The following is a 24,726-nucleotide window of genomic DNA, read 5'->3' on the forward strand; positions in this document are numbered from 1 at the left end:
ACGTAAGATTTGATTTTTGTTGTAGAAAAATTCTTTTTTTTAAATTTATAATAAAGAAAATATTATTGAAGAAAATTCTTGCGTTTAATACATAAGTAACCTAATTTTCATTGAAAATATTATTTAGTAACTACGAATAAGTACATTTTTTTACACAAAACAATTTCATTCGATAAAAACAACTATTTTTTTTAATTATAGTTTTTCTTATACGAAATAACTTTTTGTCATATTTCGCAAGCATCATTAACAAAAGAAAATAGAAATCAATAGAAAATAATTATTGAAACAACAATACAAATATGACATATATTTCAACAATAGCTGATAATAAAAATAAACAGTAATGATGGGTAAATTATTGATATAAAGAAAAAGGGAAAATGATAAATTTAGAAAGTTTTTTATATTTTTTTTTGTTTTTTTCGAACACAGTATTCTTCGCAATCGTTTATAAAACCTCTTTTAAAAAATATTTAATAATATTATTCATATATGTAGTGAAAAATTAATTTAAAAAAATTGGATTTGAAAATATAAAAACAGGAATAAAACGCAAAAGTAGTGGTTTTATTTAACCATAAGTCTCTTTTTCCCATTACTATGTGAAAAATCATCGATGTATATAATTTTCATATGGATTGGTTGAATGAAGTTGAGCTTTACATATTTGATGTATTCACAACGGAGCTTTACCGTTGTAAAGGTACATATTGAGTTGGATGGAGTTAAGAATAAAATGGAAATAAGGTACTCCTTGTGTTACAGGTCGTTGCGGTCACGACAGCCCCTGTGAGCAACTGTGCTATGAACTCCATGATGGTATGTTCGAATGTGATTGCAAAGAAGGGCATGTGTTACATCATAATGGCTATAGTTGCCTCGGTGAGTAACCTTCAACTGTTATTTTTTATATTCACACCTATATATTGTTACATTTATTTTTTTATTCTTTATGATATAAGCGTAATAATTTATTTCTACTATTTGTTTTTGCTGATATATAAGGGGTTATTATTTTTATTATTTATTTTTATATGTATTTTTTATTTATTATTTTAATTATGTGTACATGTTTTCTGTAATTTTGTATTTATGCAAAGACATATAATAATATAATTGTGTAACATAATTAAAACACCAGTATTACTCTTATTTTTATGAACTAATAATTATATGAGCTATGATTATGTACCAATGACAAATAATTATTATGAACTAATGATTAAATTTTGTATTTTTAATTTATATTGAAATTTTTAATTTATATTTAATGTATATATATATATTTTAATGTGTATATTTTAGAGATTTTTCGAAATGAAATACGAGTGTATCCAAAAATCCTCTCAGTTATGCCAGGAAAATGGGTAAAAATTTTGTTGCCAAAGATTGGGTAATTTTTTGTTTGTGTAACTTAAATTTCCACTTACCAACAGTTTAAAAAGTGTAAATCCTAGTACTTTCGGATCTGTTACTCCATCTTCAGGGATTTTCAGGGATGTTGATTAAAATTCAAATCAATAATCGATTTTAAAATTAAACTGTTATGTTTATAATAGTCGGTCGTCAAGAATAAAATTAATTCGTACGTCAGCAAGACAATAACGTCATGTTTGTAAGATGTTTGCCACTATTAGTTTTTTGTTTATCCCAAATAAACAAAAACCTCTTCCTCTTTACATAATAGAATAGTCGTTACTTTAATTAATATAAATTTAATTCTATTATTATGTAATATAATTCATTCGATAGTTTCGAATCATTCAATTCAACTACTGTGTGTTCACAGTTCATTAATTCAATTCATTAAAGTTTGTGCTTCAACCGGCTTCTACTACTAAATGTATATTTTTTTTTCCGAGATGTAATATAGTCAAAGCTTCTATTATGCTAGTAAGCTTCTAGTATATAGTATAGCTTCTAAGTTATGCTAAGAAACATGGGTAAAAATTTAATTGCCAAAGATCGGGTAATTTTTTGTTCATCCCGAACAAACAAAAACCCTCTTCCTCATTATTCAACAGTATGGGTATATGAAAAACAGAATACAGTTTTTTTTTTTGTATAAAACATTAGAAAATAATTAGGAACTAGTAAAAACTGATTTCTGTAATTTTCGTGGAAAAAGAATTTTATCAAGATGTCATCAAATATTTGCTACCATCCGACTCGACTATCTGTTCAGCCAGTTTTTATCTTTACCAAACTTCTAAACAAATCATTCAATAAAATTTTTAGTTATTGATATTCTATTAAAAAATTCAACTAGCCAATAGAATTTTAATAAACTGTCATTTATAAATTGTGATTTAGTAATAGATAATTCCATCTTTCCATCAAGTGACATTCAGTTAACTTGACATGAAGTGATTTCATTTTATTTTCGTTAAATTTTATTTCAATAATAAATTTGCATGAAAAATATACTCGTCTTTAAGATAGATAGAATAATTTAATATAGAAGAAAAATTAAAAAAAGTTACGTATGCATACTGTACAGTTTCAGTTACCAGATCAAATTTCTATTTAAAACAAATTTAGACAATGTTTGACTGTGTTAAAGTTTAATCAATTAGTAGAATTTAAAAAAATTAATGTGCATGATTTAAATATAATATAATATTCTGCTATGCAACAATCAGTTATTCGAAATAAAGTCTAGTTAATTAGATAAAAATTCATGTTTTTATCCTTACTCCAGTATTATAACTTGAGCTGAACACTTTTCTACAAGCAAGTGAAGAGTGAAACAAATTAAAATTTATTTGAAATTCTGGGGGACAACGGTTATAAAAAGATTATTTATAATACTTACAATTCTGACTCTGTGAACATTTATGTATATCACTCTAAAATCAACTTAAAAAAACATTTTAAGAAACTACCATTCATAAGCATGGTTCAAAGCTAAACAACAACACAAAACAGCCAGTTGGGATTTGGAATCAAGAATTAAAAAATAAAGAAGAGAGTTAGAAATTAAAATACGTAATTTATTTGATTTTTTTATTTCAGTTTAAAATTTTCCTGGAGACTGTCAACTTAAAAAAGAAACCAATAAAATATTAAACTAAACAAAGTTTACTATTTTTTTTCTCCCAGTAAAATTAAATTTATTGTATTTTAGGTAAAATTGGAGAATATTATTTCGTAAACGTAACCGTGTGTAGACCATTGTATTTTAACAAATGTACAAAAATAAAAATATTAAACATCAGAATTTTTAGAGAATTATATATTGTGGTAAATACAACTACCCTGGGAAATTAAAAAAAAAAAATCATTCGTAAATAAGCTGTAGGATGAGATAACGCTAGCAACCCAATCGACGTTCGAAGGATTAGATATCTCGATTTGAATTTTGTTTTGTTATTTTTATTTCAATGCTAAATCGGCAAATGGAACAATTTTTTTATCCAAAAATGATATTAGTATAAACCATTACAGAAATTTTTGAATAATTTAAATGGAAAAAAATACAATTTATTTGCCAAAAGAAAATTCCTATTTAAAAAAAAATCAATTATATAGAAAATGGTTGTATATGTAAAACGTTCGTCAGTTTTTAAAGTTTAAAGAAATTAATGTACAAAATTTATATGTAATATAATATTATGATATGCAGCAATCAGGTACTCAAAATGGAGTCTATTCAGAATATTAATACATTTTACTAAGATAATGCTTTCAGTAATACAACATTTTTTCTGAGAAAGAATCTTTACCGTCTAAGCTTTGATGTTAGACGGTAAAGTTATATCTAGCCGTTGCAACTTTACCCTCTAGCATGGACTCCCGCTGTGTTTGTTATCCTTAAGTTTTAGCTGATAAATAACAATTGAAGCCTGAAAAGCTCTCTTTCGTCCAACGTTTCCCTCGTTCTTAATATAGAAGCTCTGATAAGTTGATATACGCTCCTGTAGTAGAAGTGCCCCTCTTTTGGTTCCCCTTTTCGTTACCCTGGAATATCTAATATATCTCCGGAAGGAATTCTATTATCTATTTCTGACATCATCTTTTAAACATAGCAACATAATAAGCAAAAGCATCACTCCAAAACATTCAATAAATATGTTAAAATTTAAGAATCGCGTGGGGGAGGCCGCGACGGATAATTAATAATATTTAAAGCGTAAAAAAGTAATTAAAATGGCCGCTAGTACCGCCACACCTGCGCGAATGAAATACGGTATGCGCGCGCACTTTAGTTAGAATCATTGAATTAAATAAACAAAAAATATTATACTTAAATAAAATTATAAATATTTTAAATTAAGTTGTGTGTGCATCAGAAAAAAGCCGCGTGGCGGGAAAGTCCTAGAACTGTGTTGTCAGCGTTTTTTTTATTCTAGTAAAAGATCTTTATGAAAATATTCTTATTGTTTGGAAAAATGACGGAACGCGTAAAAAAAAGAATTTTTAAAAATATTTTGTGAAAAATAATTTAAAAATATTTAAATAAAGCATCTACTTACAACATTTGTGAGTTTTGACTATCCAATCGTTTTCGGATTATTCCACTATCATCAGGGATTATTGATTAATTATGAATTTTATAGTTATGCGTATAAACTTTTAGATAATTCTTTTCAGAGACAAGACGTTTTCTTTTAACGGTGACTTATTTTAACTACTGACAATCAACTGTTATGAAAATAATATTAAAGTTTTATTCCGATTTATCGAAATTTATATGCACGATTTACAGAAATCGAAAGTCTAGATATTTCATTTTAGACTTCTTTCCTTTATTTATTTGTTTTAAATGGTAAATTTGCGTAAAAAAGCGTAAAATTCTAAAATCATATAACGACTTGTCTTTTTTAAGTTTATTCAGTAATTATAATAAAACACTATTTCACGATAAAATATTACCATCACAGGTACTATGAAAGCAAATCGTATGTAACAATAATTTTTTCCATAAAGTTTACAGATAATAATCGGAAATGGTAAAAATCAACTGTTAAATACAGTATAAAGAAATTATCATTCATATATGGGATGTATATTGAAGGCTAAAAAATCAATCGGCTTTCAGAATCGCGCGCGCGCGCGCGCGTGTGTGTGTGTATGTGTGTTTGTTTGTGTGTTGATTTGAATATGTATTTTTACAGTTTTATTCCCAACATTGCTCCTACATGAAAACATTTTTTCCACAGAAAGTGATGAAGAGGATCAAATTATAAAACATTTGATTTTTCTTTTTAAACGAAAATAATTATTTCACTATAAATAAAATTATAACTTTGTACACAAATTACATTACATTGTTTCGTGTTATAAACAAATTATACCAAAAAATCTACATAAAGTGATTACATTATTTTTGTTCAGAAAGTGTTCGAATAAAGTTTAATGAAATCTTTTTGAATTTTTAAACAATATTTACTCGTAGTTAGAAAATAAAAAATATTTTTTCATGGTATGAATGTTCTGATCCCACGACGTACTATGCAAACTGTAAAAAATAATGCGTACTGTACATAAGTATGCGTATGAAAGTATATAAATATATACAAGCGGCACGCATGCGGGCGCGAACACAACACACACACACACACACACACACACTCATACATACATACATACACACATAGACACACTAGATTATAAAAATAGCAGTGAATTCGATTGTATGAAAATGGCGCAGGTGTTGTTATGCATGGGTTCGAATCCAGGGCAGCCGTAGCATTTTCACACGCTACAAAATTGTCATTTTATCTCAATCGTTGAAGCAATACCTAACGGTGATCCTATCTTAGGTTAAGGAGAAAAGAATGATTTTTATGCATTACATTTTTTTTCACCCGTCTTCTTCTTCTTTTTTTTCCTGTTTAGCCTCCGGTAACTACAGTTTAGATAATTCTTCAGAGGATGAATGGAGATGATATGTATGAGTGTAAATGAAGTGTAGTCTTGTACATTCTCAGTTCGACCATTCCTGAGATGTGTGGTTAATTGAAACCCAACCATCAAAGAACACCGGTATCGACGATTTAGTATTCAAATCCGTGTAAAAATAACTGGCTTTACTAGGACTTGAACGCTGTAACTCTCGACTTCCAAATCAGCTGATTTGGAAAGACGCGTTAACCACTAGACCAACGCAGTGGTTTGTTTTCCCCCGTCAATCATTCTTTCCCCTTAACACTTATTTTCTCTTTACCAACATTTTCTTTCATTGTGTAAACGTTCTGAAATCGTTTTTCTTATGATTATATACGTACAAACAAGTAGTTAAGTAATAATAAGAGTAGTATATACTTAACAATGTTATGTGGTATTATACTACGTAACATAACTGTACATACTACGTAACACTACATAACTGTAGTATACTTCATACAACACTACATAACTGTAGTATACTTCATGCTCTAAATCTACATACTATATAACTGTAGTATATTTATAAAAAAAGCAGTTTATTTTTAAACAAATGTTTAATATGAAATAGTGTTAACTGTTTCATTTTGGTATGAATGTTTAATCTAAGTCGATCGAATAAATAAATAAATATATATATATATATATATATATATATATATATATATATGAGACCTGCGTCGGAGAAATGTGTAATGCAAAATCGCCATGTATATATGAACAATAAAACTGTAAACCGTACGGTAAGAGTCTCGCAGATATCATTTCTTCCCCTCAAAAAACAAAAATTTCTATAATATAAATAAAACTATTTTTAACAAAACGATACTGATATCAAAAAAGATAAGACACTACACTTCTATTACCAAAATTTATTATTAATTTAAAATTTTCTTTAAAAAAAAATACATGTATTTAAATAATGAATAATCATAAGAATTGTAAATGTGATATGTATTATTCGTTTAATAAATGAAATCGGGCCGGTAAGAGTTTTGTAACATTTTTTTTTTCTTATTATACGGAACGCTTAAACATTGTTTATTATTTATTTTTGTATACCTATTGTCTATTACATATATTTAACATGTATTTTTTTTTTCATACCTTTTTTGGTATCAGTATGGTTTTGTTAAAAACAGTTTTATTTATATTATAGAAATTTTTGATTTTTGAGGGGAAGAAATGATATCTGCGAGACTCTTACCTTACGGTTTACAATTTTATTGTATTTTTTTTTTATACCATTGCGTTTTGATAAATTACTCTTTTATTTTTTTTACGAATTACTGATTGTAATCTTATGGATTTATTATAAAAATTTATTGCCTTTCTAGAACAAAGAAATTGAATTTCACGGCCAATTTTTTTTTTTGTTGATATTGCATTATTCACTTCATACAATATATTTCCATTTTTAATAAAGCTTGAATAATGAGCTTTACCAATCAAAGATCCGTGATGTAAATTGCATTTATTACTTTGCAAGTGTAATCCTCGATTTTTATCGTTAAATACGATTTTACCAATCGAATTTATTTCTGTTTTATTTATTCCTTTTTTAATCTCTTATAAACTAATACTTTTATTTTTTTAAAGAAGTGATGGGAATTTAAAAAAAATGTTTAAAAAACTTTCATTTACATAACAGCATTTGCTATTAAAAAAGCTATAGTATATTTTTTTGAAATTTTATTATTTCAACTATATTATCAAGTTTTTGTTCGCTACCTAGTACTATCAAGCATTGTTATCTAGCGGCGCGATTCGTAAAGGTACATTAAAAAATGTATAAAATGACATATTTGAGTCCCGCGGTATATCAAATGAAAAAACACCGTTTTCTAACGAATTTATGGTATTTTTTGAAAGTATTCTTTATTACAAATCTAATTGAACTGAAATTTCAGGTTTCACGTTTATTTTATTATATTTATTTATTTTTTTGCCATTTTCATTTCACTGTTAGGTTATGTCACGTTTAGAACTGCAGCAGTTCGTCGCCTCTTACCGACGAAGTTCTAACGAACTCAGTGATGATGATCAGGCGCTTTTAGATAAACAAAGTACGCTCTACATCCAGAGCAGAAATGAAGAGAAGTAAGTGTTGAGAAAACACAAAATGTTTGTACATAAAAACGTTTTGTGACAACTGTGGTCTATATATATATATATATATATATATATATATATATATATATACGTGCTTTGCGTGTGCGAGATGTATTTTAACTCATTAGAATTGTTGGTGGGTTTGGAATGAGTTGGCTTAAAAACTACTGAATTCAGTTTTATGAAACTAGTAGAACGTTATTATGTTAATCCTTAAACATCGCGTTTTCTGTATTATTGCCATGATGATCATTTTTTATACAAATAATTTATTTTTTAACTACTGTTTTTAGATTAGCAGAGAGATAAATATCTGAATTAAACTACTGCTTATTTAATGACACAACCTCTAATTAAAAAAACAAAACACATAAAAAAACAAGAAATTCAATCAAAAAAATTAAACTCATAGAAAAAGAATTTAAAAAAAATAAACACACAAAAAAAAACAAAATCATATTTAAATAAATAAATACTAAAAAAAAAAAAGAAAAGAGATTGTAACAAAAAAAACATAGCCTATCCTCAATTGACAATGCTATGAAAAAATTAAAAAAAACATATATTGTAAAAAATAGTGTGATAAAAACTAGTATCGAAGAATTTGAAACCTGATACTAACTGTATGTATATACTTACAAAGCAACTTGTCTTTAGTGATCATTCATCAACGCCCAGTAAAAATCACTGAAGAAAAATTCATAAAAATTTGTATATATATTTTTCTTACCGTGTAAGTGCACACTAGGAAAAAAATTTTTGAAATCCCGAGTTTAAAGAGTTAAAAAATGGAGTAAAAATGAAAATTACTACTTTTTTTAATTTCTCGGTAACAAATGAAGATGTCAATTTGATTATTGGTGTGTGTAATTTTCATGTAAATATCAAAAAACCGATTTCTAGACTCGGGTGACAAGGTAGACAAGGGTGAAGAAAAATAAAAAATATCAATATATAACAATGATTGCAAATTTTCCCCATTTCCGACTAGATTGGGACTTGCAAATAGTCTTCAGATAAATATGTAAAAACCATTTTCTGATTTTTTTTAAATTTCGATATTTTAATTGGTGCGCGGTGGCACAACAAACACAACTGCTACTGTATGATAATTTTGTTTAATAATTTTTATTAATTTACTTTTATTATTTATTATTAATTTTATTACGTTTAGTGCAGGAAATAAAAACAAGCACAAAATTATCAACTTCCATTATGCACAAGCGTACTGCCGGGTTAATTTTCTGGAATAACTTGATCGTTTGTCAACGGATTTTTACAAATGAGATATCATTTTGTCCAAAATAAAATGCTTAATAAATTTTTTAATAAGTAGAAATTTGATCAAACAAATAATAATATGATTTGTTTGAATATTACAAACATATTGAAGATTAAAAAATTAAAATGACCGCTATTTTTAAATTCTTGAAGGTGATGTTTTCAAAATCTTTTATTTAAAAAAATAAGACACTAGTATTAAATTTGTCAAATTTAATTTAAGTAGGTTAACCGTTACTGAGAAATAACTTTTTTGTTGAATATCACAAAATGGTGCCCATAAAGAAAACAAAGCAAAATAGAACTTATATCGATATGAAATTTTAGCTTATTTCGGTATCCTGAATCGGTACCTGAAGTTCGGGGAATACGTCCCAGAACTTTATATTGTGTACACTCGGTATGTACAGCATATACACACAAATATATATTATTTTGATAAAAAATTCATTAACATTTGTCTATTTTATTTGGCATCAAAACTATTAAATTTTTTCAAAATTTGTTATTGTATTTTGTAAAATATTACTAAATATATTTAAAATTAATGTTTATATTTAAAAAGAAAGAGAAAAATAGTTTTAAGGAAAAATAGCAATAGTAATGCAATTTTTAATATTACGTTCATATTAAAAAAAAAGTGAACTTTTTGCCAAACATTAAATTTGATATAGTAAAGTATGTTATTTTGTTATTTTATGTATTTTATGTTTTATTTCTTGTATCTTATTGTATGAATCAAAAGTAATGGTTAATTATTTCTTTATTTTAAAATAGTTTCATAAAAATTTACCTTTAAATAATTGACATTAAATAAAAAAAACAAAAACGTATATAACCGTGTACTTATTATTTTATTTAAACTTCATTTAAAAATTATAATAATTAAACTGCAGTCGCTAGCAATTACTAGATTAATTCATAAAAGCCAATACTTTTTTGCAACTGCTTATTTCACAATTTTTTTTATAACATTAATCTCTGCTACAGTGTTTTGATATGTTTTGTTTTCTTTCTTTACTAGATAGTAGATTTAAATTCATAAAAGTGAAAAAAAAAAATTATTATTTATGATTATTTATTTATTTTTTCATGTATTCATTTTCTTTTTATATTCCTTATTTTCTTACTTTTCTCATATCTTTTATTTAATTTTTCTATCTTCTCTTTCTGCCATTCGCGTCCCTTTTCTCACTTACTACTGCACGTATTTCAATTTTTTTATTTAAATTTTTAATAAATGTGATACATTTTAAAATGATACTTCATACTTTTATTAAATCATATATATATAAATTATAATATATATATATATATATATAATAAAAACCTTTCTACGACTACTAATTTTTTTTCTTAAATTATTTTATGTAAACTATCGATTTTGAAAATCAGTTTAAATATGAGAAAGGGAATTAATTTGACAAAAGCAATACGCATATGTATTGCTTTTAACATAAAATGTTATTTTATAAATTTATGAAAATAAAGAAATGAGCAAATGAATGATAAAAAAAATTAAAAAATAAAATATAAAGATAAATCAATGATAATAATAAATAATAACAGATTATAACTACTGCAACTATACATGATAACACTTATAAATGTTACAAAGCCGGTCATTTTTGACAAAAATATACATTTTAAATGAGTAACTGATTTTTTTAATTTTAACTTTTTTTTTTAATAAGCAAATATTTATTTTTCATGCTATATATATATATATATATATATATATATATATATATATATATATATGAGTAATGGTCTTTTGATGATGGTATATCACTGATAACATTCTGGTTTACCTTTAAATTGATTTCGTTCTACAAAGGCTATTGTCTTTGATTTCATTAAATATTGCGCAGACATTAACAAATATAATCTATTAAGCTAAATATCAAATGATATTGATATACAATATTGTTACTACATTTACTGAACTGTATTCAATTCAGACACTTATGAAGCAGATACACGGACAATAAATTGGCTTATATGGTAGAGAATTATACATAGTCAATAACGAGTATTACTACTAAAAGCAAATTATGTCAGTCCCTTTAATCTACCTTAAACACACACACACACACACACACACACACACACACACACACGCGCGCGCGCGTAGTATTAATGCTGTATTAAATTGAAGTGTAAATATTTATTAAATGTAGAAGTTATTATGAACTTAAATTAAATATTTTCCTTTGTATAGATGCACATATAAATTACTTTAATCTTTATGTAATTCAGCATTTAAAATATTATAAATTGACTTTAAATATTTTAATTAAACAAATTTTTTATATCAAATAATTAGCCGTATGTCATTTCTAAGGGGTATAAAAATATATTTTTATTTATACTTTGATAGCGATTCATACTGATGCAAATGTACTGAAACCATACCGAATTACAAAGTACATAGCTTATGTCAAATTTTTCAAATGTGAGTTTGAGATATACTTTTATTTTTAAAAATTAAACGTTAAATTTTATGAAGATTGATGAATAATATTTTATCCAAATTCTCTTTAAACTCTCCCTCAAAATTTTAAGGTAGAAAGCCTTACAAAGAATTAAAATGTAAATAAACTGGTATATTGAAAAGCATTGATTTTATGCTTTTATCTATGAAATAATGCTTTTTCTACGAAAAAATTTATGTATTTCCATTATATTTTAAATAGTTTTATTTATGAACCGATGTATACTACAGTGATCATAAATTAATCAGAGCATTTCAGGTGTTATTAAAATGAAATGTTTTATTAATGAACAGGGAATTTCAAACAGGTTTGTTGTTAACTTTAAACAAGTTCCACGTAAGCAACTTTTGTGATGCGTAAAGTGTCTAGATGATATTCGGTTTCATGCCATACATTGCGAAGAATATTTAGAGTTAATACATTAATTACACCTTCGATTCTTCTTTTTAGTTCATTGATATACAGAAGTTTTGTCGCGTATACTTTGTCTTTGACAAACCCCCAATGAAAGAAATGCAGTAGAGTAACATCAAAAGGATGGTTAAGAAATTGGTCTATCCCATTTTGTTGATGATAATGCGTTATCTTGTTGGACATCATTACATAATCAGACAGCGCACACCAAACGTTAATTTTCGGGCTATCACGTTGTGTTTGTCGAACGGCATGAGGATTCTCACTGTCCTAAATTCGAAAATATAACGGTTAACGTGACCATAAACATGGAAGGTAGCATCTTCAAAAAAGATTATTTTTTCTACGAACCAATTATCTTCGTTCACTTTTATCAAGAATGTCCATGGCAAAATTTTAACGGCGTGATTTATCGTTATCTTGAGTTGCTTGCTCAAACTGGATTCTGTATGCATGAAGTTTTAGGCGCTTGTGTAGAACCTTCAGAACTGTCGATTTCGGTATTCGGATTTCTAAACTCGCAAAACAAATCGATTTACCCGACTTCTCTGAAAAGTTTCTCTTATTCGATTCACAACCTCCTCGGATACGAGAGTTCTGACAGCACTTTTTTTTATACCAAATTTCCTGCATCCTTAAACTGGTGATACCGACGTTTAATAGAGTCTTTATCAGGAGGATCACGGGCGTTCTCGAAACTAAAACATCGACGAACAATAATGAATGATCCGCTTTCATGAAACCATAGTACACACATTAGTTTCTCCGGCACGGTAGCCATGTGCAACTGACGATCCTCCCTGTCGTTACATTGCGCCAGCATGTTCATTAAAGGTCATCAGTAACAATACTAGCTACACTAATTTTTGAAAGAAATCAACTCGCACTACATTACTTTCTTCATCTTTTATTAAGCTCTAAAATGCTCTGAATAATTATGTTCATCCTGTTGTATTTCAAAGAAAAGCCGTTCATACTGAAAGATTATAGCCACTAGTGTTTACATGAGATATCGACTGCTTAAAAACATATTAACGAATACCTTCAACCTATTCATAACAACCTGACTCATTCCATTTGTCTCTCTGACAATTGTTAAAGAAAGCTACATTGAAAGTGCGATAAAGAAAATAAGGTAAGACAAAAATATGCATTTTTAATGTTAGATAATTGTTTCATTCGAAAAATATACAAGTCGATGTTTTATCGATGATAAGTGTTATTTGTAATCATTTTCGATATCAGTGACGTAATCATAAAAGGACTTTGATTACGATTAATTAACTGTTTTAACAGTTTTCTACTTTCGCAAAATCTTTAAAATGATGTTTCTCTCAAAGTAATATATTCAAATTCAAAGCCTCGGAAGTAAGACGAAATAAACAAATTCAAGTTTAATAGACTGAGGTAAACGGTTACGTAACTTTTAAGTTCAATATTCCTGCGTGCTGTTAGTATTTATCAAATGGTTGATGACAATAGGCAAGTAGATCAACGTTATTTATTCCAAAAGATTATATAGTCTGTATATTGTGGTACCATTTAATTATTAGGTTTTTTCTTTAGTAGGTAAAGTTAATAATTAAACAACTTAAACGGTTCGAATCTAATACATAAATGCAATATAAAACTGTATTTATTGCAATTAATGATTTATCAAAAATTTGATAAATTATATTTTTGATTATTTTTACTTTAAAAAATAACCACCAATAAAATTATCTTTAATGAACTACTTTCGAATTATTCAATAATGATTTTTGAAAGCTACGTAATGACAAAAAAATATTAAAAACTGGTTAATATGGTTTTTTCAGTAAATTAACAATTTATTTACTTTTAAAATAAAGTTTAAATACAACTTAGACCATTAAATAATTCTAGTACACCTCTATTAGTTTTTTAGTACCAGCAATAAGACAAATCATTTTGAGTCTAGCCAGCTTTGCATACTCTAATTTTCGTTGATGCGTAATTTAACTCACATAATTACTTCTTGAGAGGCCTAAACAAAAAGAAGCCTGAGAAGACAACGTCTAAATTATAAAGTGGGTTTACCATACAATACATACTCTCGGCGTAATTTTTCAATGGTCTTTAGCGTTAATACGAAGAGAGGTACATCTTTTCTCTGTAAACCAGTTTCTTTATTTCATTATTGTGAATATTTACTCTATATTTATATTTATAAATCTAGCTATTGATTACCATCGATAGCTTTAAAAAATACATAAAATAGACTTTTACAATACTAAGCACTGATAACTTATTTTACCGGTTGATTTTAGAGTTTAATTATTTGATCATGTTATTAAGATAATAATAATTATTGCATTTTCTGCTAAGAACACTGTGATTGAGTACTTAATTCTTTTATCATATGTTGACGCGTTTCTGAATAACTCCATTGTCTAAACTTACTATACTCTTCTCTACTCTTATTGTACTCTATTTCATCATTATTATAAAAATTATGCTTTGTCGCTTAAATCTCAGCTGATATAACATCATCCTAAAACATAATGTTTAGACTTATCCCTAGCCTCATTGTAAAGTACAACTGTTTCCAAAAATTCATTCCTTTCAAACAAATAGCATGGTTTTGGTTTTCTGCAAACATGAAGTCCGATCCCTTGTCAGTATCCCCTTGTTAAAATCTATTTTGCTCATGTGTTACGGTCATAAAATCGGGTCGGTTACACCAATCTTATATGAATGTTTTCAACAGTACTATTGTTATAAGTTTTTATACAATTCATCTATTTCATGAATATCGTCATTAATGCGAAATTAATAATTAATTAGTCATTTCTCATGTTGGTTACAGTATTATTATTATTCAGTCACTTTTGAAATATTTAACTCACATGTAACAATTCTCCTAACAATTTACCGTATTTCTTTAAAAACAGGGAAGAAATTTCATAAATTTTATATCTTCTAAAATGATAAATCATATCAACAAAGAATATTGATTCTAAATATTGATTTTCTTCATTGTTACATTTTTCACTATGATTTGTCATTGCTGAATGACTGATGAGAATTGATTCATGTTAAAATAAATTTTCTATTAACTGTTAAAATTCATGAGAATTATGCTGACACGAATTTGAAGTTTTATGTTGTTATACACTTTGATTTATGAAGAATGTAACAGATTTTAAGGACATATTTTTCTAGTAAAAACAATGAAGAAACTTCATATAAACAGATTTTTGTAAATGGTTCGTTAGAGAATGTTGGCTTGCAAAAATTTCGACTTACTTTTTGCACCTTCGGTAAAATTAAGTTAGTCTGTAATTTTTGGAACTCAAATTAAGAGGCAAATTTAGTCGTTTTATGTGAAAGCTATCGTAAAAAATTGAAAAACATAAATCCCAGATCAATATTTTTAATACTTTTCGGAAAATCTGAGATAAAATACCAACGATTAGGGGTAGAAAAACACAATATTTATGTTTAGCTATAAATAATTATGTTAAATTGGTAATGACGGGCTGGTCTAGTGATTAACTCGTCGTAAATCAGTTGTTGAACAGCTGATTTTCGAACTGGAAGGTTCTGAGGCACAAACCATTCTAAAAGTTAGTTACGCATTTGAAAATTAGGTAGTGGATACCGGTATACTTTGATGGTTGGAATTCAATTAACCACACATCTGAAGAATGGCCGGCCTGAATCTGTACAAAACTACACCTCATTTACGTGTCACATATATCATCCTCATTTCACTGGGCCAGAGGTGGTTGCTTACTGTTCATTAGTTAATCAGATTGCAACGTACACATTAGGAGGAAAAATAGATAATAAACACATAAGAGTGTTGAACAAAATTTGGACAGAGTTATTTTTTGAATAAACGTAACATTTTTTTTGCCAGCTGACACTCGCTAACAAAACGTTTAAGAAGCCTAAGTTTGTCTGAAATTTCTTCTCTATTTTCACCAATAGAAGAACATCACATGAAAGTTGTTGCATTCTTTGTGAATCACTCTGTTTAAAGGATTTTAATTTATATTTTCGCGTGTTCGCGGCTCGATCAGGATATTGACAGATTGACAATTAAGAATGTTTATAAAATTACAATTTATTGGTTTAAAAACATAAGTAAAACAAGACAAATCAATAATAATAATGACAATAATGGCAACAGCAAACAAATAATAATCGTACCTGATGACAGATAATAATAAACGAACCTGATGGTGATTCAAATCTTTTTTTAAAGAATGTGACAAGGGCTAATGACCATAGAAGTCGATGTCCGTATATAAAACAAAAAACACTTTAATAATAATAACATACAGTGATTACTTACAAAACAGATTTTAAAGTAATCGTCAGGATTTATTCACATGTAGATAAATAATGGAAAGCAAGATTCAGTCCCATTGACAAAAGACATTAGGTGACCGCTTGCCTTAACACTTTTAACCACTAGTCATGCATTAACAACAATAGTATAATAAATAAGAAAAGTATAATGTTATTTAACCGCAAATAATTATGCTACTCACAAATAAAAGTACCCTAACAATTTATGAATGAAATTTAGTACATTATCTCTTTCACTTATGGTCTTACAGTAACTCATCGAACGATTTCTTGTCTCGTGTACTGGCCACATCGGAATTAGTGGTGACGTCACCTTAATCGTTTCGATCGTAATTCACTAGAAATTTACTTCTTCACTGACCTCCTCGCAGAATATTCTCTCGCTGAATCTCTTCGCAGACTGATATCTCGTAGAAGTCATATCCCGGAGACTGGCATCATAACGAGTCGCCGATCGATACCTCGCAGAATTGACTTTACCTGCTCATTCCCAAAGTATTTATACTCCTACCTTCTTCACCTGAAGGACTAGACCTCAGTTGAGCGTGAGAACGATCGAGCGAGCCCTTTCGTTCCCATGCATTCCTAACCTGGGTCGGATAACTGTTCTCACGGAACGACATCTGCTTAGGTGTGTCTGTAGGCAGTATTACAAATGAACATTGTTAAAGGAAACCTGTTACCTTTACTAAAAGGTTTTCTTTTAGCCCCTTCCTGGATTTCTCCCATTATTATATTTTCTATTACTTTCTTCTTAATTGGTGGGAATCCATTACTCAGTTCTGTTATACCGGTCTTGTTACAGTATTTTTTTATCTTTCAACGAATAAATGTTAAATTATAAATCTGTATTTATATGAAAGAAAATTTGTGTAATATACTTAAAGAAGTTTTTGAATATGATACCCGCTAATGAATGCTTTATTAATGAAGTATAAAACACTCTGTATAAATATGTCGTATTTTCACTCGAATTCAGAAATGTTTACTATACATTTTTGAAATAGGTTAATGATGAATACACTGGTACTAAACTGATTGAATATAAACAAAATTATATGCTGATTTCAATGATTTACTAAATTTACCATTCTGACTAAGTACTATTACAATTGTACATTATTTTAACGCAAATGATGATCTTTTGCATGTTGGAGTAGTAATAATAAACATAATATTCTATTAGAAGTGATTGAAAATCGAATTAATGTAATAATATAACAGGATCTCCACTGACCAATTTATAAACTAATCCCTCTGACCAGTGTTGTGCAACAACAGATATTGCGGTATTCTAAGTACAAATCAATGGGATTCATCAATAATTCTTATACACACACACACACACACACACATATATATATATAAAGGCTGCATATTTGCATAACAATTTATATCTTATATACTACATCAGAACTAATCACCATGAAATTAAATCGATTTTAACTACGTAACCATATTATTAATTAATTATTCGTTTGTAGTGAAATTTATGCTGTAAATAGATACTTTAATAGATATATCGTTATGTGAATAATTATTTATTACAAATTTATAATTGTTCAGGAAAGAATTTATTAATAAATAATATCAACAAAAGAGTATTTTTGTTTTAAATTTTTCATAATAATAAAGTTTGGTAGTTGTGATATTTTGATTCATCAAAATACTTTCTTAAAATCAAGAAAGTGTAAAGCAAATTGATATACACTGTGTAAATATTATGTTCATTTGTAATAAAATAAATATACATTTTTAAAGTAAATTAAACACAGTCACATACGGAATTTTTCGAAAAACGTTTCTGAAGAAAGTAGCTGTGTTCCTTCAACAATACGTCGTGCATATCCTCATTCTTTAAAAAAGTGAGGATATAAAGTTTTTACAAACTTTTTATAAAAACTTGAGTGGGATAAAATGATTAAATGATTTTTATGCCTAAATTTACTTGATAATATAAATCCTGATTTCAAAATTTTCAAATTTATTTTATTAATTCATCCAGAGAATAAATTATGCGTATAATAGGATATTTTTTGATTATGAAAGAACGAGCATCAACAGCAATGAAAATTAGCCTGTTGAAATCGGTAGCGTATAAAATTCTGCCTTGTCTAACCGGGATTCGAACCCGGGACCTCCGCATGAAATACAGAGATACTCACCCATGAAAGTCGGCTGAGATAGAAATTAGAGAGATAGATATAGATTGTAGGAAATATTAGCTTAATAAAATATATAAAACGGAATGTTATCCATTTAATAAGTATAATTTAATTTTTATAAAATGATTTATTAAAGTTATAGTGTAAAATCGTATAGTATGATCGTATGGGATAAATTTATGGTCGTATATTTTTACTTCTCTTTAACGGTTTTAACTGACCATTAAAATTCATTGTGGTATTGGAGGTTGATAAAAAAAAAGTATAATAAATTCATTATAAAAATAATTTTTATACAAATATTCCACCCTATTACAGTCAACAGATTTATATAAATTTTTCCAAAATTCATATTTTTACTTTCCTGTGTAACACTATAGCAGAGCTATAGCTTTAGAAGGGAAAGTATTGTAATCGGTCCAATTTGGGCATGTATGCGGTTTTCACCGGATCTTTACGTTTTGACACCTAAGGAATCTGGATGGAAATTTTCCGGATGCTCGTATGTTTGTTTGATGTCACATCCTAAATCATCTTATATCTTCAGAACTACTCGATAGAATTTCACCAAACTTGGTCAGAAACTTCTCTATATATGGGGCATTGAAGCCATTAAATTTTCAACTTAAAAGGTCAAAGGGGTGAGGCTGTAGAGTAAGGTCTCTCTCAGTACCTCGAGATTTCGCCTAATTAAGGTCTTATTTTTCTTAAGCAAATTTGTTAACAATTAAAAAATAATATTTGCAATTTTTTTTTTGCAATCGCATCCCCCACCTCAAAAAATTCTCTAAATAAAGTAGTGGCTAAGTCAGTATAGTGCATCATTAGTACTCCCTCTTACCATAAGGTGCGCTGGTGTAACACTGACGTGCAGCTGCTGTAGTCGTCTGCTATGTTACGTCACAGGCGACCGGTAGAATTAAATGAATAAATAATATTTAAAGTGGCCGCCAATACCACACACCCGCGCTAATGAAGCAGAATTTGCGCGCGCACTTTAGTTAGTCATTGAATTAAATAAACAAAAACTATTGCGTTTAAATAAAATGATAAGTATTATAACTTAAGTTGTGTGTGTGTTAGCCTTGCATCAGAAAAAATCCGCGTGATGGGAAAGTCCTACAACTGTGTTGTTAGTTTTTTGTATTTACAACAAATAAATTTATGTCATTCCATAACAACTGTAACTTATTTTAGGTAATTTTCATCATCATATGATTATTTTCTCCGACCAGGTGTCTTACATCATGTTCATCTCTATTTTCCTCTATTCCCTATTCATGTTTAACATGCCATTTTCTTTTATTTCGCTTTTAATTTTTACTCTTTCCTGGTTTTTCTTTTAGTTAAATATCCTTATTACTTATTTATTTAGTGCTTTAACTGTCCATTTAATCTTTTCATTCTTTTCCATAACCATATTTCAGATGACACCATATTTTTATTTCTTTTCTCTTACGGACCATGTTTCATATCTAAATAAAAGTACAAACGTAACACTTTTCCTCAAAAATTACTCTGTTCCTCAAATATTACTCCATTTTCTCAAATTACTCCATTTGACTGTTCCTCAAATATTACTCCATTTTCTATATATTAACTATTTCGTTATGTTAAATGCTTCCTTAGCCATTACTACTACTCTTATTATTGTTTCAATTTCGGTTTTGCTATTTTCTGTTAACATGGTACCAAAGTATTATTATATAATAGATAATTTATTTTCTTTTTATTTAGTTAAAATTAATTCAGAACTATAATTATAAAATAAAAGTGAATCTGATATCGAATAATTAAAATGAATGAAAAACGCTGCGGTGAGGTCACTGCCTAATGATAGCCCTCTATCAAGGATTAAAAGTTAATTCATTTGGATAAACGAGGATATATATTTTAACTAGATACGGCTTACGATATCTCTGCCCAAACGTGGTTTCAATCTTCAAATAAGATTGATTAACTGGTGTTGGTGATGCTAAATCGATAATTAGTAAGTTAGATCTAATATTTTATTTATCCTTAAAATGTAGGGTATCTGAATTGCACTGCTCACTTATGAAATACGTAAGTTTGAGTTAAATATTGAATTTATAACATGCAAGGGATCATCGTCAAGGGTTTATATCCCGTTGAAAATAATTTTAATTATTGTTTTTTGTTTAATGAAAATAGACCATCAAATAATTTATTAACATTGTTTAATTTTTTTAATTTTAACCATTGTTTTTAAATAAAAAATATAGCTAAAAGTGGAAATTATTATTTTTTAAATTTTTATCATTTTAAAATTCTGCCCACCGGCTGGACTTGCCGTAAATCCCTTGTTTAACAGCTGATTTTCGAAGTCAAAGGTTCTAAGCCAGGAATCCTAGTAAAAGATAGTTGCTACGGATTTAATACTAGACAATGGATATCTTTGTACTTTGATGATTGGGGTTCAATTAACTATATGTCTTAGGAATGGTCGGCCTGAATATGTACAAGAGTACAGCTCATTTACATGTCATATGCGTCATTCTCATGTAATTGGGAGATGGGGTGGACCCCCACCCCATCACCCAATTACATTCGTATTATTCATTACTTGAACAGATTACAACATTCACATTAGGAATAATAATAATATTTTTAAATAAATTAAAATAAATAGAATTTTACACCAAAATTCATTTTTAAAATTTATTTAAACTACAAAGACAATAACGGATCCTAAACTGTATTAAAAGTTCTTATAAATAACTCCTACTCCTTCAAGAATAATCCTTCCTTATTTCAATTTGGGTAAAAGTAATTTCGTAAGTTGCTATATTAAAATTCTTCGTAATAAATTATAGATTTCATTTATCTATATTGAATAAGTAATTTTATTTCTTATACAATACAAAGAGATTGTTACATGAGTAACTATAAAAATTAGAAAAACCGAATGAGGTAAAAATCAGTCTAAATTAATAACCCGAAATAAGTAAGAAAAACTAATCATTCTGTTCTTAGATTTGTAACATAATTCAAAGTTAAAATTTTTAAATGTTGCATTGTTCAAAAGATTTCCAATGTATTAAAGACTGATGATGAAAATAAACGGGAACGTTTGGGCATACGGAAATATAGATATATTTTTAAATATATATTTATATTATTTTTCAAAGTATACCCACCAATTATAAGTAATTTAATCTAAATAAATGATTTTACTTTAATTCAGGCTCATATTTTCTAATAAAATTTTTTTATTTATAAAAAAATACACTATTTGTTTGTTAAAGCTATAACCAATAGTTTATAGGTGAAATAATATGAGACAAAGCTCACTTTCGAAGATGATACACTCTTTCTTAAATAAATAATTTCATACCCGTCCTAGTTCGGAAAATAAAAGAATTAAATGGTTATTGCTTTTTTCACTTGTCTGAATATGCTGTTACATTTTATTATGTCATTACTTTTAAATTTTAGATTCTGTTTAATCCTACAAGTAAAAAATTTACTGTGTTCATCAAATGGGAAGTCGTATAGTGAAAATTTATTACTCTTACATTAAGCAATTTTTATTAATTATTATTAACTTTCACATGGTTTAGATGCGTTACAATTATAAGAAAAATATGATATACAGATAATATTCAGTCGTATAAGCAACATAACAGCCTCCATCTGTTCATCGCGAAATTACTCATAATGAAGATCATTAATCTTAAATAAAGCAACACTTATTAATTTTTATACACCGATTCATTGGTTTTCAGATAATTTGCATGTGTCACGGCGATAAGAAAAACTCAGATACGTAGCAAATGTATCTGAGTTATAATAAAACGATATTTCATCTATTTTATGAGCTAATAGATCATGAGACAATAGATATCTTACATATTTTTTGAAATAAATGATATCTCAGAAAATAACAAACGTAGCAGTTTTTTTTTGGAAGCAGGGTATTATTTTTAATCTTTAATGATATAACCTATCGATTGTAAGTGACCTAAACAAGATTTCAGTCATTTCCCCTTTTAGAGAAAATATAAATAATATTACTCGAAAAATATTTATAATTTTTCTTGTTTTAGTTTCTTATAATAGCCGATGTTAATAAAAATATAAAATTTTTTCAAGGAATTCTTTCTGATTACATTAGTGTATGTATAATAAAGGTATTCTATCCTTAATTATAATCTTTGATTTGAATATAATTTCTGGGATTAATGTAACAATCTTTTGCTCTTGCAATAAAAAATACATGTCGGTAATACTTTGTTGTGAGTGTGTGTGTGTGTGCGTGCATGCGTGTGCGCGTGTGTGTTTTGTGTGAATGTTCGCGATAAATTATTATGTAAGTTCATAAGTACTTTGGAGTAAAATTTAAATTGCGACTTAAACTTTTAATGGAGTCTGTAATAAACGACATTTCGACGCCGTTTTGTTGTTCACTTTGTTGGATGAAAACCAAGAAGATGCGGGTAAAAGTAGAGCTGTAGTGTAGAGAGAAAGAGAACATCTGATCTAAATTGAAATAAGTAATACAGCGCTTAAACACAGTTTAATTACAATTTATATCATTAGATGTACTTGCTGTTAGTTTCTTTACTTTACTTTCAGCAGAAGGAATACATTCCTTTAATTATACTAATCATTTGGGTAATTAAAAGAAATACATTTGTGTGTGTACGGGCGCGCGCGTGTGTGTGAGCATACACACAATTTATATTTTGAAAATATATTGAGAAATATAGGAGAGCCAAGCTATATGTGAGTGTGAGAGAGATATATTGAGAAAGAGAAAGAGAATAAAAGTACAGTACGTACTGTACAAACAGTTGCAGTATGATGACGAAACTTTCTTAATTATTACTTTGTATCTTTATTCCATTATTTTTTAGAAACAGATATTACAATAATTGGAATAGTTTATAAAAGGTGTTAGAAATGACCTCTTCCAACACAAATACAATACTGCTCACATTTCAATTTATTTTCGTACACTTTAACCAGCTGATGTAGTGGATTATCTCGAACGTTTGCCATTATTGTAGTTTTTAGTTTTTCAATCGTGTGCGGCCTGTTCCGACATACTGTTTATTTCGCTGCCTCCATAGAAAGTAATTTGGGAAAGTTACATCGGGTCATCGTGCAGGCCGCAAACTCCTCGAAATGATTCGTTCATCAAAGACATTTCTTAAAAAAGTGATTGACCTATTAGCTGGGTGGGCTACGGCGCCATCTTATTGGAATCAACCGTGATTAATTTTCACTTCGTAAATTGATAATGGCCTTTGTTAAAACAGCACCATAATAATCACTATTAACTATATTTTCAAAAAAATATTGGATTCACAGTGTTTGTTCTATTTACACCGAGCGTTATACTAACAGATTCTAATTTCACTTCGTGTATAGATTGTCCGTATAATTTTACGGACATTTTAGATTGTCCGGGGTTAGTTGTTGACCACATCCTATTTCGTGAATTAATATATCCTCCCAGATTAAACGTGGTTTCATCTGTAAAAAAACGTAATGTCCAGGATACCTACGGATTTTGGTCAATAAAACGTTTAAACTATTATTTAGACAATAATTTAGACTTTTGGCATGATTTGTAGGTTTCAGTTCTTGAACGTATATTATTTTATATGGGAAAAGTTTCAGTTCTTTTCTTACAACTTTATGTGTAAGAAAGCAAATCCGATGTAAATCCATATTTTATGGTAGCAAATCCGATATTTTCCTGTTGTACTATGTTCGCATTGACTTTGATGAACATTTGGCCATAGCATCTAAAGTATCAAGCAGCTACTGTTCGTTTAGTTTAGATGGTCTTCCTCTTTGATTAGCGTCTTCAACAGACCCTGTTACCCGAAATTTTTCGATAAAAGTTCCAAATATATTACCGTAGGAAAAGGAGTATTTGAAAACTTTTCATAAAATTTGTGCTTCACTAAATCAGTATACTTTTCACCTTCGCGAAAGACGAATTCAAGAGAAAATGTGTTTCTCTACCTAATGAACCATTACGTTACTCGCAACTATTG

The 24,726-nt window shown here is 27.9% G+C and overlaps 1 protein-coding gene across 1 annotated transcript in view; it reads left to right on the top strand.

Annotated features, from left to right (window-relative positions):
* Window positions 1–772: 772 nt before the first annotated feature.
* LOC142322365 (pikachurin-like) overlaps window positions 773–24,726 on the top strand; it is a 662,400-nt gene continuing 638,446 nt past the window's right edge. Inside the window, exon 1 of the mRNA XM_075361369.1 lies at window positions 773–885. Within this exon, the coding sequence (XP_075217484.1) occupies window positions 825–885 (61 nt within the window). The 5' untranslated portion in view covers window positions 773–824. The remainder of the gene's footprint in view (window positions 886–24,726) is intronic.

This window comes from Lycorma delicatula, chromosome 3, assembly GCF_047948215.1.
Source record: "Lycorma delicatula isolate Av1 chromosome 3, ASM4794821v1, whole genome shotgun sequence".
In the NCBI taxonomy this organism is placed as follows: Eukaryota; Metazoa; Arthropoda; class Insecta; order Hemiptera; family Fulgoridae; genus Lycorma; species Lycorma delicatula.